This window comes from Neophocaena asiaeorientalis, unplaced genomic scaffold (assembly GCF_003031525.2).
Source record: "Neophocaena asiaeorientalis asiaeorientalis breed wild unplaced genomic scaffold, Neophocaena_asiaeorientalis_V1.1 scaffold505, whole genome shotgun sequence".
Taxonomy (NCBI): Eukaryota; Metazoa; Chordata; class Mammalia; order Artiodactyla; family Phocoenidae; genus Neophocaena; species Neophocaena asiaeorientalis.
Window position 1 is genome coordinate 3,218,149 of NW_020174704.1, and position 19,091 is coordinate 3,237,239.

Below are 19,091 nucleotides of genomic sequence, written 5' to 3' on the forward strand. Positions count from 1 at the left end.
AAAAAGTAAAATCTTCCTTTTAATAAAGGTGACTTATCCTAACAAGATTAAGGGGAAAAACTCATGTTATACTTGTTGAATTTATGTTCAAATACGATTATTGAGTTGTTTTATTTTTTATTTTTTGTTATAGACAAAGCAAATCCAAAAACCTAGCCTAAAAAAATTCTCATGCATTATTAAAAATGGTAGTAATAAAATATGTATTGGTGGTAGAGAAGAATCCCACAAGTGCTCAAGATTGACATAACCTTTAAGAAAGTGGAAAAACTTTTATCAGAACTACTGATACTAGGTTCAAATTTATGTCAGAGCACTTTATGGTACCGAAATTAGTACAACTAATTTTTTCTGAGCTTTAAAATGTCATTTTTCACTAAATGAGCTTAGATGAAATGTTTGAGAGACTTATTATTTGAGGCAAGTGTTTATACAAGTTTAGGAATCTTTGGCTTTAGTAAACTCCCTTTTTCATAATTAGCATGTCTCTTTCACATGCTTTTCAGAATCATTTATCTCATAGCTTGTGTTCCAAGTTCTATCTAGTAATTTTTAAACTTCAAAAATAATCTTTTTCAGTTACAAGGTTCTAACCAACAGTAAAATACCTTGTAATTTGAGTGACATTTTTTTTTCTTAGGCAAAGTACTTCAGAGCATTTGCCTAATCCTTAAAACATTCTTCTGAATTAATATGGAAATCAATAATTGCCCTACTTAAAAAGTGAGAAAACTGAAGCAATGTAAAGTTAAGCTCCTGGCCCAAGGTAACAGAGCAACCAAGGTGAAAAATCTGGGTATTCCATCTGCTGTTCCGGTGTACTTCTATTATTTGTATTACCTTGAATAAAATATGGCATTTAAAAATTTATGATGTCATAATGATGAGCCTCTACTTATACAGCAGGGCTGTATAATGTTAAATTTTTAAAAGAAAAATTACAATCCCAGGCTTAAGTAGTAAAGAGATTAAGTACTGACAATTTTTTTTTAAGATCATTGATGGCAGTACTTGTGGAATAAACTGCCTTACTAAGAGGGTAATGTCCTGGACAGCACTGATTAGACAAAGTGTACAAAGAATGCTTAAAAGATCCATGGACCATTAAGTTAGCACTAAGCTACACCACCATAAAAGTCATACATATTGTACTGTATATTGACACACACTGAGAAGCGTGACAAGCGTTTTCAATAATGTGTATTTTAGAAAACTGTTCATTTTTTGCTAATGTTTATCTGAACAGAAGATCTAGAAAACAAAACAAGGAAGCATTGAGCACTGAGTATTTTCATGCCCAGTATCCAAAAGTCAGGCCTGTTTCTTCCTCGTGTTCATGCTGGTTGTTAAGAGAGCACTGGCTTTTCAGATGGTGCCAATCCTGTGATGAGGCACTTGAAGAGTTTGAAGGTTAGGGCATGTGAAATACGGAGCTGGGAGGAAGCATGCTGCTATTCCATTGGAAGCAAAAGGAAGTGTAGGCCCGTAGAATACTTCTTCTTTGCCTTCTCTACTCACATCCAATACCTAACAAAAGAAGAGGAGAAACCTGTACGTTAAAGGTGGTGGTTCAAAATAAAGCTGGGTACACATAAAAGAAAGCCTGCAGTTAAATTCAGTTATGCCACCATGACTATACCTTACGCATTGCTATTTTTCTCAAGTATGGTACCAGGAATATGTATTAAGTTCCTACAAAATGCTATTCTACACATTTCTGTTTGTGTTTCTACACGTTTGTACATACATAGATATGTATGTTACGTTTGTATATACATAGATATATAATTTGATAATTTAATCTTCAGAACAGTGTCAAGGTGTAGGTAGCATTATCCTCCTTTAATAAAACTGCCTTAGACTGCTTAAGTAACTAGCCCAAACTAGTTAGTACGTGTTGTTTGTATGCTGGCTTACAAATCCTCACCTGTAAGGTGAAAACAACATTGACCTTGCAGCTTTGCTCTGGAAATTAGTGACATACAGCTCAGTGTCTAGCACATAGAGTATTATAGCTTAGTAGCAGGTTCAAAAAAATCAGTTGCTTCTGGAAATTCTTCCCCAGTTATTTCCCCATTAAGCTGGAGTTCTACCTCTTTCCACATATGGACAGAATCCTTTGTTAGTGTGTGCCTGCTGTCACCTCACTGATTCTGGTTTAATCTTACTACTAGGGAAATTCTTTCTTGAGGAAAGCTGGTCATTTCCTTTCTTGAGGAAAGCTGGTTTAATCTTTTTTTTTTTTTTTTGCGGTACGCGGGCCTCTCACTGTTGTGGCCTCTCCCGTTGTGGAGCACAGGCTCCGGACGCACAGGCTCAGTGGCCATGGCTCACGGGGCCCAGCCGCTCCGCGGCATGTGGGATCTTCCCAGACCGGGGCACGAACCCGTGTCCCCTGCATCGGCAGGCGGACTCTCAACCACTGCGCCACCAGGGAAGCCCCTGGTTTAATCTTACTACTAGGAAAATTCTTTCTTGAGGAAAGTTGGTCATGTCCTACGTGTCTAACCCATAATGTTCCTTCCAGCCTTCAATCATCTTAACCTCTTTTCATATGACCTTCCTCAACCTTCATTTTTTTAAATTAATGTTTTATTGGAGTATAATTGCTTTACAATGTTTTGTTTCTGCTGTACACCGAGGCAAACCAGCTGTATGTATACATATATCCCCTCCCTTTTGGACCTCCCTCCCCCTGCATCCCACCCATCTAGGTCACCACAGAGCACCGACCGAGCTACCTTTGTTTAAAACCTTCCTCCCTTGGGTTCTATGACCTTAAGAAAATAAGTTGGTCATTGACGCAGGCCACCTTTGGTCCACTTCTTCCATCCCCATCCTAAATGTAGGTATGCCCCAATATTCCAACCACAGACCCCTTGGTAGTCTTCTTCAATGCTCTTGTCCACTCTCATGCCTTCATCTGTCACCTAAGTAGATAATTCTTTTTTTTTAATTAATTAATTAATTAATTTATTTATTTTTGGCTGTGTTGGGTCTTCGTTGCTGCATGCAGGCTTCCTCTAGTTATGGCGAGCGGGGCTTACTCTTCGTTACAGTGCGCAGGCTTCTCATTGTGGTGGCTTATCTTGTTTGTTGTGGAGCACAGGCTCTAGGCGTGTGGGCTTCAGTAGTTGTGGCATGCGGGCTCAGTAGCTGTGGCTCACGGGCTCTAGAGCGCAGGCTCAGTAGTTGTGGTGCATGGGCTTAGTTGCTCCACAGCATGTGGGAACAAACCTGTGTCCCCTGCATTGGCAGGTGGATTCTTAACCACTGAGCCACCAGGGAAGTCCTGCTCTAAGTAGATAATTCTTAAGCCTTTAATGTAATAATGCATTATTTTAGATGAAAGAAGCCCTTGAGATTTTGGGATCCAAGCTCATAAAGGAGGAAATAACTAAAGCCTAGAATAAAATATCAAACCTTGTAGCTTTTTTTCCCAAATGGACATTTAGCTGTCCCATCCCATTTATTGAACAATATGCCCTGTCACTATTAATTTTAAATAGCTCTAGTATATGCAACATATACATTTTTCTTTGTTCTCTCTTTCATTGATTTATGTACCTTCCCGCAGTACCACATTTAGTTATTTTGACTGGGTAGGGCATGTCTCCCCCATTCATTTTCAAGCATTTCTTGGTTCTTCTTGTATTTTTCCTTTCCTGGAGAAACTTCAAGATCAATTTGACAAGTATTACTCCCCCACCCTGTGAGAAAAAGGAAAATTACAGTGGGATTTTGACTAGTATTTCATTAAATAAGGAAGTAGAGGTCTTTCAATATTTACCTCAAATAAGATTATTGTTCAGGTTACAGAGAAGAAAATTGAGATACAAAGAATGTTCAATGACTTGCTCAGGATCACACAGCTAGTAAGTGGTGGTGGAGCCAGTACTTGGGCTCAAGTTTGCAACCCAAGAAAGAGCAAGGTTTTCATGCCATTCGTGATATCCCCTCCTCAACTGAATACATTTCTAGAACACAAAATATCAGTTGAGGTCACTGTCCAAACAGCTTGTCTGGTTCCCTGGGCCAACAGAGGCTGTGTGTGTTAAGCAGATGCAATTTATTTAATCTGTAAGATGTGCAAGGAAGTGCTGGCAGTTTTTCTCCAAAACACTCCCCTGTAAACTGGCAGAAAGAAGGAATATGGGAGAAGGAGGTGCCAGCTTGGCAGCATATCCTCCAGCCAAAAAGAAGTAATCATAAATGAAGAGCAGTGGAGGTGATCTGGCAACACAGACTAATCACTTGCACACTTAGGCAGCTGTTCCTTTACCTGCTGCTCGTCATCCACAGCGTCCAGATTAGAGTCAACCTCCGTGCCAGACGTTTGCTTACACACCCACTGAGTAAAGAAGAGCACCTGACTTTCCTCAGGAATCTATTTTTTAATATTTTACATGGGTCAGTATTATTAACAAGTCCAAATCTCCATCTTTGAACAAGTATTAATTTAAGAGCACCTCAGCCTTTCTCTTATTTGGGTTGCCCTTGAAATGGATCAGATAGTCTGTGCTAAATCAAGTAGCAGAAAAAAATTGAACAGTATGCTTTCTCAACATTTGACAGGCTTGTGGCTGAATCCCACAAATGACAGTTAAATAAGCTTTGATTAGAATCCAGAAGGGTCAGTCTAATGAGAGAGGTTATTGGCTGGTATTTTCAAGACCAAAGAAAATTACTTTAGTCCTTCTGGATGTTAACAGACCAATCTGTGAACTATTTAAGTGTGACCTTCATTAATCTTAGCCAGCAGTGCACTTAGAATCCAAGAATACTATAGATTTGTAACTATGAAAAATTTAAACTTTGATATTTTTAACATCTATACTATTTTCTCCACCACTCTGACCTGTAATTTTCTTTTTTTTTTTTCCTCACAAATCACATCTCAGAATTTATTCAATACTTTGGAGCTTAAAATATTTTTTTTAATTTTTATTTTATTATTGGAGTTATAGTTAATTAACAATGTGTTAGTTTCAGGTATACAGCAAAGTGATTCAGTTATACATATACATGTATCTATTATTTATCAAATTCTTTTCCCATTTAGGTTCTTACAGACTTGATCAAAGTTCCCTGTGCTATACAGTAGGTCCTTGTTGGTTATCTATTTTAAATATAGCAGTGTGGACATGTCAGCCCTAAACTCCCAATCTATCCCTCCCCCTCCCTTCGTCCCTGGTGACCATAAGTTTGTACTCTGTGAGTCTGTTTTTGTTTTGTAAATAAGTTCATTTGTATCATTTCTTTTAGATTCCACATATAAGTGATATCATATATTTGTCTTTCTCTGTCTGACTTACTTCACTTAGTATGATAGTCTCCAGGTCCATCCATATTGCTGCAAATGGCATTATTTCATTCTTTTTAATGGCTGAGTAATATTCCATTGTATATATGTACCACATCTTTGTCCATTCAACTGTCAATGAACATTTAGGTTGCTTCCATGTCTTAGCTATCGTAAACAGTATTGCAGTGAATAATGGGGGCATGTATCCCTTCGAACCATGTTTTCTCCAGATTTATGCCCAGGAGTGGGATTGCCGGATCCCATGGCAGCTCTACTTTTAGTTTTTTAAGGAGCCTCAGTACTGTTCTCCATAGTGGCTGTATCAATTTACACTCCCACCAATGGTGTAGGAGGGTTACCTTTTCTCCACACTCTTTACAGCATTTACTGTTTCTAGATTTTTTTTGTGTGTGGTACGCGGGCCTCTCACTGTTGTGGCCTCTCCCGTTGCAGAGCACAGGCTCCGGACGCGCAGACTCAGCGGCCATGGCTCACGGGCCCAGCCGCTCTGTGGCATGTGGAATCTTCCCAGACCAGGGCACGAACCCGTGTCCCCTGCATCGGCAGGCGGACTCTCAACCACTGCGCCACCAGGGAAGCCCCTTCTGCCCATTTTTTGATTGGGTTGTTTGTTTTTTGATATTGAGCCACATGAGCTGTTTGAAAATTTTGGAGATTAACCCCTTGTTGGCCACATCATTTGCAAATATTTTCTCCCATTCTACGGGTTGTCTTTTCGTTTTGTTTATGGTTTCCTTTGCTGTGCAAAAGCTTTTGAGTTTAACTAGGTTCCATTTGTTTGTGTTTATTTCCATTACTCTAGGAGACGGATCAAAAAAGCTATTGCAGTGATTTATGTAAAAGCGTGTTCTGCCTATGTTTTCCTGTAAGAGTTTTATAGTCTCGAGTCTTACATTTAGGTCTTTAATCCATTTTGAGTTTATTTTTGTGTATGGTGTTAAAGAATATTCTAATTTCATTTTTTTTTTGCATGTAGCTGTCCAGTTTTCCCAGCACCATTTACTGAAGAGAATGTCCTTTCTCCATTGTATATTCTTGCCACCTTTATCGTATATTAATTGACCATAGGTTCGTGGGTTTATTTCTGAGCTTTTTATCCTGTTCCATGGATCTATATTTGTTTTTGTGCCACTACCATACTGTTTTGAACTGTAGCTTTGTAGTACAGTCTGAAGTCAGGGAATCTGATTCCTCCAGCTCCATTTTTCTTTCTCAAGATTGCTTTGGCTATTTGGGGTCTTTTGTGTCTCCACGCAAATTTTAAGTTTTTTTGTTCTAGTTCTGTGAAGAATACCATTGGTAATTTGATAGAGATTGCACTGAACCTGAAGATTGCCTTGGGTAGTACAGTCATTTTGACAATATTGATTGTTCCAATCCAAGAACATGGTATATCTTTCCATCTGTTCGTGTTATCTTTGATTTCTTTTATCAGCATCTTATAGTTTTTAGAGTGCAGGTCTGTTGCCTCCTTAGGTAGGCTTATTCCTAGGTATTTTATTCTTTTTGATGCTATGGTAAATGAATTTTTTTTTAATTTCTCTTTCTGATCTTTCATTGTTAGTGTATAGGAATGCAAACGATTTCTGTGTATTAATTTTGTATCCTGCAACTTTACCCATTTCATTGATGAGCTCTTGTAGTTTTCTGGTAGCGTCTTTAGATTTTCTATGTATAATATCATGTCATCTGCAAACAGTGACAGTTTTACTTCTTTTCCAATCTGGATTCCTTTTATTTCTTTTTCTTCTCTGAATGCCATGGCTAGGATTTCCAAAACTATGTTGACTAATAGTGGCAAGAGTGGGCATCCTTGTCCTGTTCCTGATCTTAGAGGAAATGCTTTCAGCTTTTCACTGTCGAGCATGATGTTAGCTGTAGGTTGGTCAAATATGGCCTTTATTATGTTGAGGTATGTTCCCTCTATGCCCACTTTCTGGAGAGTTTTTATCATAAATGGGTGTTGAATTTTGTCAAAAGCTTTTTCTGCATCTATAGAGATGATCATATGGTTTTTATTCAGTTTGTTGATGTGCTATATTACACTGATTGATTTGGATATATTGAAGAATCCTTGCATCCCTGGAGTAAATCATGGTGTACATTTGATCATGGTGTATGATCCTTTTAATGTATTGTTTGATTTGATTTGCTAGTATTTTGTTGAGGATTTTTGCATCTATGTTCATCAGTGATATTGGCCTGTAATTTTCTATATTTTGTGATAACTTTATCTGGTTTTGGTATCAGGGTGATGGTGGCCTCGTAGAATGAACTTGGAAGTGTTCCTTCCACTACGATTTTTTTGGAATAGTTTCAGAAGGATAGGTGTTAACTCTTCTCTAAATGTTTGGTAGAATTTGCCTGTGAAGCTATCTGGTCCTGGACTTCTGTTTGTTGGGATTTTTTAAATCACAGTTTCAATTGCAGTACTTTGGATTGGTCTGTTCATATTTTCTATTTCTTTCTGATCTAGTTTTGGGAGGTTGTACATTTCTAAGAGTTTGTCCATTTCTTCCAGGTTATCTATTTTATTGACACATAGCTGCCTGTAGTAATCTCTTATGATCCTTTGTATTTCTGAGGTGCCCACTGTAACTTTTTCATTTCTTATTTTATTGATTTGAGCCCTGTCCCTCTTTTTCTTGATGAGTCTAGCTAAAGTTTTTCAACTTTATCTTTTCAAAAAACCAGCTTTTAGATTCATTGATCTTTTCTGTTGTTTTCTTCATCTCTTATTTCATTTATTTCTGCTTTGATCTTTATGATTCCTTTCCTTCTACTAACCTTGGGTTTTGTTTTTCTTTCTCTAGTTGCTTTAGGTGTAAGACTAAGTTGTTTGAGATTTTTTCTTGTATCACTATAAACTTCCCTCTTAGAAGTGCTTTTGCTGTGTCCCATAGGTTTTGGATCATCATGTTTTCATTTTCATTTGTCTCTAGGTATTTTTTTATTTCCTCTTTGATTTCTTCAGTGATCCATTGGTTGTTTAGTAGCATATTGTTTAGTTTCCACATATTTGTGGTTTTCACAGTGTTTTTTTTTTTCTTGTAGTTGATTTCTAATCTCATAGTGTTGTGGTCAGAGAAGATGCTTGATACGATTTCAATTTTATTGAATTTACCAAGGCTCGTTTTCTGGCCCAGCATGTGCTCAATCCTGGAGAGTGTTCCATGTGCACTTGAAAAGAATGTGTACTCTGCTGCTTTTGCATGGAATGCTCTATAAATATCAATTAAGTGCATCTGATCTAATGTGTCATTTAAACCTGTGTTTTCCTTATTGATTTTCTGTGTGGATAATCTGTCGATTGATGAAAGTGGGGTGTGAAAGTCTCCCAGTATTATTGTTGATTTCCCTTTTTATGGCTGTTAGTATTTGCCTTATAAATTGAGGTTCTCCTATGTTGGGTGCATATATATTTACAGTTGCTATATCTTTTTCTGGCATTGATCCCTTCATCATTATGTAGTGTCCTTCTTTGTCTCCTATAGCAATCTTTATCTTAAAATGTATTTTGTGTGATATGAATACTGCTACTCCAGATTTCTCTTTTTTTTTTTTTTTTTTTTTTTTAAGCCCTCCAGCTTTCTTTTGAGTTGCATTTGCATGGAATACATTTTTGCATCCTCTTACTTTCAGTCTGTATGTGTCCCTAGATCTGAAGAAGGTCTCTTGTAGACAGCATATATATGAGTTTTCTTTTTGTATCCATTCAGTCAATCTGTGTCTTTTGGGTGGAGCATCTAATCTACATTTAAGGTAATCGTCGATATATATGTTCTTTTTTTTTTCAACTTTATTTCTTTATACAACAGGTTCTTTTTAGTCGTCCATTTTATACACATCAATGTATACATGTCAATCCCAATCTCCATATTCATCACACCACCACCCCCTGTCACTTTCCCCCCTGGGTGTCCATACGTTTGTTCTCTACATCTGTGTCTCAGTTTCTGTCCTGCAAACTGGTTCATCTGTACCATTTTTCTAGATTCCACACATATGCGTTAATATACGATATTTTTCTCTTTCTGACTTACTTCATTCTGTATGACAGTCTCTAGATTCATCCACGTCTCTAAAAATGACCCAATTTCATTCCTTTTTATGGTGGAGTAATATTCCATTGTATATATATATACCACATCTTCTTTGTCCATTCGTCTGTCGATGGGCATTTAGGTTGCTTCCATAACCTGGCTATTGTAAATAGTGCTGCAATGAACATTGGGGTGCATGTGTCTTTTTGAATTATGGTTTTCTCTGGGTATATGCCCAGTAGTGGGATTGATGGGTCATATGGTAGTTCTGTTTTTAGTTTTTTAAGGAACTTCCTTCCATATTGTTCTCCAAGGTGGCTGTATCAATTTACATTCCCACCAACAGTGCAAGAGGGTTCCCTATTCACCACACCCTCTCCAGCATTTGTTGTTTGTAGATTTTCTGATGATGCCCATTCTGACTGGTGTGAGGTGATACCTCATTGTAGTTTTGATTTGCATTTCTCTAATAATTAGTGATGTTGAGCAGCTTTTCATGTGCTTCTCGGCCATCTGTATGTCTTCTTTGGAGAAATGTCTATTCAGGTCTTCTACCCATTTTTCGATCAGGTTGTTTGTTTTTTTAATATTGAGCTGCATGAGCTGTTTATATATTTTGAAGATGAATCCTTTGTCCACTGATTCATTTGCAAATATTTTCTCCCATTCTGAGAGTTGTCTTTTCGTCTTGTTTGTAGTTTCTTTTGCTTTGCAAAAGCTTTTGTTTCATTAGGTCCCATTTGTTTAATTTTGTTTTTATTTCCATTACTCTAGGAGGTGGATCAAAAACGATCTTGATGTGACTTATGTCAAAGAGTGTTCTTCATATATTTTCCTCTAAGAGTTTTATAGTGTCCAGTTGCATTTAGGTCTCTAATCTGTTTAGAGTTTGTTTTTTTGTGTGGTGTTAGGGAGTGTTCTAATTTCATTCTTTTACATGTAGCTGTCCAGTTTTCCCCGACTGTCTTTTCTCCATTGTATATCCTTGACTCCTTTGTCATAGATTAGTTGACAATAGGTGCGTGGGTTTATCTCTGGGCTTTCTATCCTGTACCATTGATCTGTATTTCTGTTATTGTGACAGTACCATATTGTCTTGATTACTGTAGCTTTGTAGTATAGTCTAAAGTCAGGGAGTCTGATTCCTCCAGCTCCATTTTTTTCCCTCAAGACTGCTTTGGCTATTCAGGGTCTTTTGTGTCTCCATACAAATTTTAAGATTTTTTTCTTCTAGTTCTATAAAAAATGCCATTGGTAATTTGATAGGGATTGCATTGAATCTGTAGATTGCTTTGGGTAGTATAGTCATTTTCACAATATTGATTCTTCCAATCCAAGAACATGGTATATCTCTCCATCTGTTTGTGTCGTTTTTGATTTCTTTCATCAGTGTCTTATAGTTTCCTGAGTACAAGTCTTCTACCTCCTTAGGAGGGTTTATTTCTAGGTATTTTATTCTTTTTGTTGCCATGGTGAATGGGATTGTTTCCTTAATTTCACTTTCTGATCTTTTGTTTTTAGTGTGTAGGAATGTAAGAGATTTCAGTGCATTAATTTTGTATCCTGCAACTTTACCAAATTCACTGATTACCTCTAGTAGTTTTCTGGTGGCATCTTTAGGATTCTCTATGTATAGTATCATGTCATCTGCAAAGAGTGACAGTTTTACTTCTTTTTTTCCAATTTGTATTCCTTTTACTTCTTTTTCTTCTCTGATTGATGTGGCTAGGACTTCCAAAACTATGCTGAATAATAGTGGTGAGAGTGGACATCCTTGTCTTGTTCCTGACCTTAGAGGACATGCTTTCAGTTTTTCACCATTGAGAATGATGTTTGCTGTGGGTTTGTCATATATGGCCTTTATTATGTTGAGGTAGGTTCCCTCTGTGCCCACTTTCTGGAGAGTTTTTATTATAAATGGGTGTTGAAACTTATCAAAAGCTTTTTCTGCATCTATTGAGATGATCAGATGGTTTTTATTCTTCAGTTTCTTAAAATGGTGTATCACATTGATTTATTTGCATATATTGAAGAATCCTTGCATCCCTGGGATAAATGGTGTATGGTCCTTTTAATGTGTTGTTGGATTCTGCCACTCCCTTCTGGCTTGTAGAGTTTCTGCTGAGAAATCAGTTAACCTTATGGGAGTTCCCTTGTATGTTATTTGTCATTTTTCCCTTGCTGCTTTCAATAATTTTTCTTTGTCTTTTACTGTTGCCATTTTATTACTATGTGTCCTGACGTGCTTCTCCTTGGGTTTATCCTGTATGGGACTCTCGTTGCTTCCTGGACTTGGGTGGCTATTTCCTTTCCCATATTAGGGAAGTTTATGACTATAATCTCTTCAAATATTTTCTCTGGTCCTTTCTCTCTGTCTTCTCCTTCTGGGACCCCTATAATGCGAATGTTGGTGCATTTAATGTTGTCCCAGTGGTCTCTTAGGCTGTCTTCATTTCTTTTCTTTCTTTTTTCTTTATTCTGTTCTGTGGCGGTGAATTCCACCATTCTGTCTTCCAGGTCATTTATCTGTTCTTCTGCCTCAGTTATTCTGCTATTGATTCCTTCTAGTGTGTTTTTCATTTTAGTTATTGTATTGTTCATCTCTGTTTGTTCTTTAATTCTTCTAGGTCTTTGTTAAGCGTTTCTTGCATCTTCTTTATCTTTGCCTCCATTCTTCTTCCGAGGTTCTGGATCATCTTCACTATCATGATTCTGAATTCTTTTTCTGGAAGGTTGACTACCTCCACTTTATTTAGTTGTTTTTCTAGGGTGTTACCTTGTTCCTTCATCTGGTACATAGCCCTCTGCCTTTTCATCTTGTCTTTCTGTGAATGTGGTTTTTGTTCCACAGGCTGCAGGACTGTAGTTCTTCTTGCTTCTGCTGTCTGCCCTCTAGTGGATGAGGCTATCTAAGAGGCTTGTGCAAGTTGCCTGATGGGAGGGACGGGTGGTGGGTAGAGCTGGCTGTTGCTCTGGTGGGCAGAGCTCAGTAAAACTTTAATCTGCTTGTCTGCTGATGGGTGGGGCTGGGTTCCCTCCCTGTTGGTTTGGCCTGAGGTGACCCAACACTGGAGCCTACCTGGGCTCTTTGTTGGGGCTAATGGTGGCATCTGGGAGTGCTCACACCAAGGAGTACTTACAGAACTTTTACTGCCAGTGTCCCTGTCCTTATGGTGAGACACAGCCACCCCCCGCCTCTGCAGCATACCCTCCAACACTAGCAGGTAAGTCTGGTTCAGTCTCCTGTGGGGTCACTGCTACTTCCCCTGGGTCCTGATGCGCACACTACTTTGTGTATGCCGTCCAAGCGTGGAGTCTCTGTTTCCCCCATTCCTGTCAAAGTCCTGCAATCAAATCCTGCTCACCTTCAAAGTCTGATTCTCTAGCAATTCCTCCTCCCGTTGCTGGACCCCCAGGTTGGGAAGCCTGATGTGGGGCTCAGAACCTTCACTGCAGTGGGTGGACTCTGTGGTATAAGTGTTCTCCAGTTTGTGAGTCCCCCACCCAGCAGTTATGGGATTTGATTTTACTGTGATTGCGCCTCTCCTACAGTCTCATTGTGGCTTCTCCTTTGTCTTTGAATGTGGGGTATCTTTTTTGGTGAGCTCCAGTGTCTTCCTATCAATAATTGTTCAGCAGTTAGTTGTGATTCCGGTGCTCTTGCAAGAGGGAGTGAGAGCACGTCCTTCTACTCCGCCATCTTCAACCCTGTACAATACGTACGTTCTTACTGCCATTTTGTTAATTGTTTTGGATTTGTTTTTGTAGGTCTTTTTTCTTCCCTTCCTCTTCTGTTCTCTTCTCTTGTGATTTGATGACTGCCTTCAGGGTTTTATTTGGATTCCTTTTTCTTTTTTGTGTGTGTATGTATTGTAGATTTTTGGTTGGCAGTTACCATGAGGTTTTGATACAGCCATCTATATATAAACAAGATTGTTTTAAGTTGCTGGTCTTTTAATTTCAAATGGATATCCAATATCCTGCTTTTGTGCTCTCCTCTTCTCACAGTTGCTGGTTTTGATATCGTATTTGTGTGCAGATGATTTCCTACCTTTACTGTATGTTTGCCTTTACCGGTGAGCTTTCCCCTCATAATTTTCTTGTTTCTAGTTGTGGCCTTTTCTTTTCCACCTAGAGAATTTCCTTTAGCAGTGTTTACAAAGCTGGTCTGGTGGTGCTGAATTCTCTTAGGTTTTGCTTCTCTGTGAAGTTTTTGATTTCTCTGTCCAATCTGAATGCGAGCTTTGCTGGTTAGAGTATTCTTGGTTGTAGGTTCTTCCCTTTCATCACTTTAAATATATGGTGCCACTCCTTCTGGCCTGCAGAGTTTCTGCAGAAATCAGCTGATAACCTTATGGGAGTTCCCTTGTATGTTATCTGTTGCTTTTTCCCTTGTTGCTTTTAATATTTTCTCTTTGTCTCCAATTTTTGTCAGTTTTATTACTATGTGTCTCAGTGTGTTCATCCTAGGGTTTATCCTGCCTGGGACTCTCTGCACATCCTAGGTTTGGGTGACTGTTTCCTGTCCCATGTTAGGGAAGTTGTCAGCTATTATCTCTTCAAATATTTTCTCAGGCCCTTTCTTTCCCTCTTCTCCTTCTGGGACCCCTATAATGTGAATGTTGGTGCATTTAATGTTGTCCCAGAGGTCTCTTAGACTGTCCTCATTTCTTTTCATTCTTATTTTCTTTACTCTGTTCTGTAGCAGTGATTTCTACCATTCTGTCTTCCAGCTCACTTATCCATTCTGCCTCAGTTATTCTGTTATTGATTCCTTCTAGTGTATTTTTCATTTCAGTTATTGTATTGTTCATCCCTTTGTTTTTTCTTTAGTTCTAGGTCTTTGTTAAATATTTCTTGTATCTTCTCGATCTGTGCCTCCACTCTTTTTTTCCGAGATCTTAGATCATCTTTACTGTTATTACTCTGAATTCTTCTTCAGGTAGATTGCCTACCTCTACTTCACTTTGTTATTCTGGGGTTTTATCTTGTTCCTTTATTTGGGACATATTCCTCTGCCGTCTCATTTTGTCTAACTTTCTGTGATTGCAGTTTCTGTTTCACAGGCTACATGTTTGTAGTTCCTACTTCTGCTGTCTGCCCTCTGGTGGATGAGGCTAAGAGGCTTGTACAGGCTTCCTGGTGGCATGGACTGGTACCTGCCCACTCATGGGTGGTGCTTGGTCTTGTCCCTCTGGTGGGATGGACCATGTCAGGGGGTGTGTTTATCAGCTACCTGTTTATTCGGGAAGACTTTAAGTGCCTCTGCTGATGTGTGGGTCTGTTTTCCTGCCCTGTTGGTTGTTTGTCCTGAGACGTCCCAGCATTGGAACTACAGACTGTTGGTTGGGGCCAGGTCTTGGTGAGAAAACGGAGGCCTCCAAGAGGACTCACGGCAATGAGTACACCCCAGACTACCACCGCCAGCGTCCTTGTCCCAGCAGTGAGTCAGCCACCCCCTGCCTCTGCAGGAGACCCTCCAATATAATACTAGCAGGTAAGTCTGCCCCAGTCTCTCATGAGGTCACCACTTCTTCCCTGAGTCCTGACGTGCACAAGACCCTGTATGCGCCCTCCAAGAGTGGAGTTTCTGTTTCCCCCAATCCTGTGGAATCCCTGTGGTCAAACCCTGCTGGCCTTCAAAGCCACATTTCCTGGGGCCTCCTCCTTCCTTTGCCAGACCCCCAGGCTGGGGAGGCCTGAGGTGGGACTCAGGACTTTCACTCCTGTAGGAGAACTTCTGTGGCATAATTATTTTACACCCGGCATATATGGGATTGGATTTTATCGCAGTTGTGTCCCACCTACAATCTAGTTGTGGCTTCTTCTTTGTCTTTGGATGTAGGGTAACTTTTTAGGTAGGTTGCAGTGTTTTTTTGTCAGTGGTTGTTCAGCGGTTACTTGTAATTTTGGTATTTCTGTAAGAAGAGGTGAGCTCATATCTTTCTACTCCACCATCTTGTCTCCTCTCTTTCCTGTAATTTTCATCCTGCTGATAGGTACTCAGGAATTTCTACTGTCTAATCAATATCTTCTCATAAACACTATTCCAGTCTCTCATCTTTCTTCTCTGTTGGATATTCTTCCAGCAAGTAGTAGAGAAACGGCTTGCTTTTGAACACGTAGCTAGTCTCTCCAACCACCAACATATTTACTTTTAGTGGAACCAAAATAAATAGTTCTGCAGTCACCAAAAAAACAAGTATTTGAGATTGTGCAACCATAGTTTACAATGAATGGTAATGTAACCCATAACCAGTTGTGAATAACTAAAATGAAAGTCTCTTATCCATGAAGATTTTAGTTCCAAGCATCTCTTTAAGTGACAATCCATATGCTTATATGAACTTATTATCTATAAACAATAAAGGCTCTTAAAAGCCTTTTTCAAATTTATCTGTGCTTTGTGAGACTACTGTGCCAGCCAAGGGAATAAACACAGCATTTGCAAAATTACTGATTGATTTGGTACTTCAAAATGACTACTGGAACACAGAACTGTTCATAATGCTAATTTTTTAAAAAAGCAAATATAGTAGAATATTTTACTGTCCAGTCTCAGAGATGAAATTTATTCCACTAACATAGGCATTGATTAAAACATTTAAGAATCACATCTTTTTTAGAATCACTGTAGTTCTGAGGCTACTCTAGAATATTCTCAGTGGTTTAAGATATACACATGTACCTCACCTCTTCATCTTTTGAGGACAGATTTGTTTGGGAACAACCAGAAGTCATGAAGCATTAATTAGTGTATATGATTAGTGACCATTCCATCTTGATTTCTGTTCCTTCATCTAATTGAACATTACAATTAGTAGAAATATACCCATACGTATATTTAAAATTTGCATCTTTTTAATAAACCCAAACTTGCTTCTATTGAGCAAGTAGTCAAATGAAGGGTCCCAAACCACTTAAAAACCAGGGTCCCAGCATTACAGATCACTGCCTGTTGCTCAGTTCAATGTTCTACAGTTCTGAAAAGAACAAAATAAAAAGAAACCCCAAAGACAGTGACTGACAACTACATGCACAGATGAAAGACTGGAAGCCCTCCTTGAAAGAAAATAGTTTGCTTGTTTGTTGTTATCCAAAAGATAGGACCAAACTCTAGTACAAGGTAGACTTCAGTTAACTAAAGATTCCCATAAAGAGTTTCAGGATTTTTCAAAGAACTAATTTGTGCCTTTGATAGTTTTTTCTTCTGTATTTTTGTTTCCTACTTCATTATTTTCCTATCGTTATTATTCTCTCTTCTACTTTGAGGGTTTTTTGGTTCATGTTCTAACTTATGCTATATGTATCCCACATGCTTTGCTATGTATTGTTTTTATTATCCTTAAGTTCTGGGTATTTTTTAAACTTCCATTAGGACTTCTTTAACCCATGAGTTATTTAGCAAAGTAGGAGTTTATTTAACTAACTTTTTAAGTTCTAACTTAATTATATTGTAGCTAGATATTATAGTCTACATACATAATACTTAATTTTTAAGTCTTTGTAGCCTTAACCCTAGTACATGATTGGTTTTTGTAAATGTCCCATGTACACTTGAGGAAAATATATTCTGGAACACTCCCCAGGATATATGTTAGGCCACAAAACAAGTCTTAAATTTATTAAGATTGAAATCACATCACACATCCTTTCTGACCACAATGGTATGAAATTAGGAATCAGAAGAAGAAAACTGGAAAATTCACAAATATGTGAGGATTAAATAACATGTTACTGAACAACGGGTCAAAGAAGAAATCAAAAGAAAAATCAGAAAATACCTTGAAGCAAATGAAAATGTAATGTAACATACTAAAACTTATGGGGTGCAGCAGAAGCTGTTGTAAGAGAGAAGATCATAGAGGTACCTACATTAAGAAAAAAAAATTCAAATAAATAACCTAAATTTACACTAGGAACTAGATACAGAAGAACAAACTAAGCCCAAAAGTTAATAGAGGAAGGAAACAACAAAGATCAGAGTGGAAATAAACAAAATAGAAACTATAAAAACACAATAGAAAAGGTCAGTAAAGCTTAAAGCCACTTTTGAAAGATAAACAAAATAGGTAAACCTGTAGCTAGACTTACCAAGGAAAAAAGAGAGGACTCAAATAAATTAGAAGTTAAGTCAGAAAGAGAAAAACAACTATCGTATATTAATGTATATATGTGGAATCTAGAAAAATGGCACAGATGAACCAGTTTGGGAGGCAGAAATAGAGACAGATGTAGAGAACAAATGTATGGACACCAAGAGGGGAAAGTGGGGGGGTGGTGGTGGGATGAATTGGGAGATTGGGATTGACATATATACACTACTATGTATAAAATAGATAACTAATAGGAACCTGCTGTATGGCACAGGGAACTCTACTCACTGTACAGTAGAAACTAACAACATTGTAAAACAACTATACCCCAATAAAAAATAATAATAATAAAACTGCTAATCAAAGAAGAAAATAAATAAATTAGAAATGAAAGAGGAGACATTAGAGTCAGAGGAACAACCCTGGATACTCCAGAAGCCAGGAAATAGAGACACATTAAAAATAATATTTCTAAGATTGATGTCGAAGAGTGTACTGCCTCTGGAGATTGGCCAAGATGGTACAGTAGAAGACCCTAAGCTCACCTCCTCTCACAGGCACACCAAAATTACAACTATTTGCAGAAAAACCATTGATGAAAAAGTCTGGAACCTACCAGAAAAGACTTTCTACAACTAAAGATATAAAGAAGGTACCACACCGAGATGCATAAGAGAGGCGGAGTTGTGATTTAGTCAAGTTCTATACCCACAGGTGGGCAACCCACAGTGGTGAGAGTAATTACAATTACAGAAGTTCTTCCAAAGGAGTGAGGGGTCTGAGCCCCGTGCTGGATTTCCCAGCCCAGGGGTCCCACACTGGGAAGATGAGCCCCAGAGCATTTGGCTTTGAAGGCCAGCAGCGCCTACTTTCAGGAGTGCCAGAGGGCTGGAGGACATAGAGACTTCACCCTTAAAGGGTGCACATGAAGTCTTACACTCCTGGTCCCAGAGCAGAAGCAGTAATTTGAAAGAAGCCTTGGTCAGAACTACCTGCTTATCTTGGAGTGATCTCGCAGCTCACCCTGTGAACACAGACACTGGAGGCGGCCATTCTGGGGAGCTCATTCTACCTCATGGACACCGGTGCTGGCAAGTGCCACTTTTTAATCCTCCCTCTACCTTTTTAGCCTCAGGACCCAGCCCTACCCTGGCCCAACAGACTAGGTACCAGTGCTGGGATGCCTCAGGCCAAGCAGCTAACTGAGCAGAGACAGCCCTACCCATTAGCAGAAGGGCTGCCTTAAAACTCCCTGAGCCCAGAGCTCCCCAGACATGGCTCTGCCTACCAGAGGGCTCAGGACACAGCCCTACAAACTAGTACACAGACACTAGATATGGGGCCCCTAGGGCCCGCCACCCAGAGATGCTGGGATACAGTGGGCAGCCCCAGAAATCCCTGGGCCCTTGCAACAGCCTCTGGTGAGCCTCTCTAGTCTCAGGACCACTGTTAACCACCAAGGGGTGAACATGAGCCACAATACAACCACAGCCCTGCAGCCTGTGGAACTGGCCATTCCACCAGCAGGCCAGACCCTGCCCTCACACTGGCTGGGCCCTGGCCTTGCCCATTAGCAGGCCAATACAAGCTTCAGGACAGCCCAGACCCTGCAACCAATGGTGTTAG

General features: G+C 39.0%; 1 protein-coding gene across 1 annotated transcript in view; it reads right to left on the bottom strand.

Annotated features, from left to right (window-relative positions):
* Window positions 1-200: 200 nt before the first annotated feature.
* Window positions 201-19,091, bottom strand: part of KLHL32 (kelch like family member 32) — a 229,614-nt gene continuing 210,723 nt past the window's right edge. Inside the window, exon 11 of the mRNA XM_024759311.1 lies at window positions 201-1,527. Coding sequence (XP_024615079.1) covers window positions 1,366-1,527 — 162 coding nt within the window. The 3' untranslated portion in view covers window positions 201-1,365. The remainder of the gene's footprint in view (window positions 1,528-19,091) is intronic.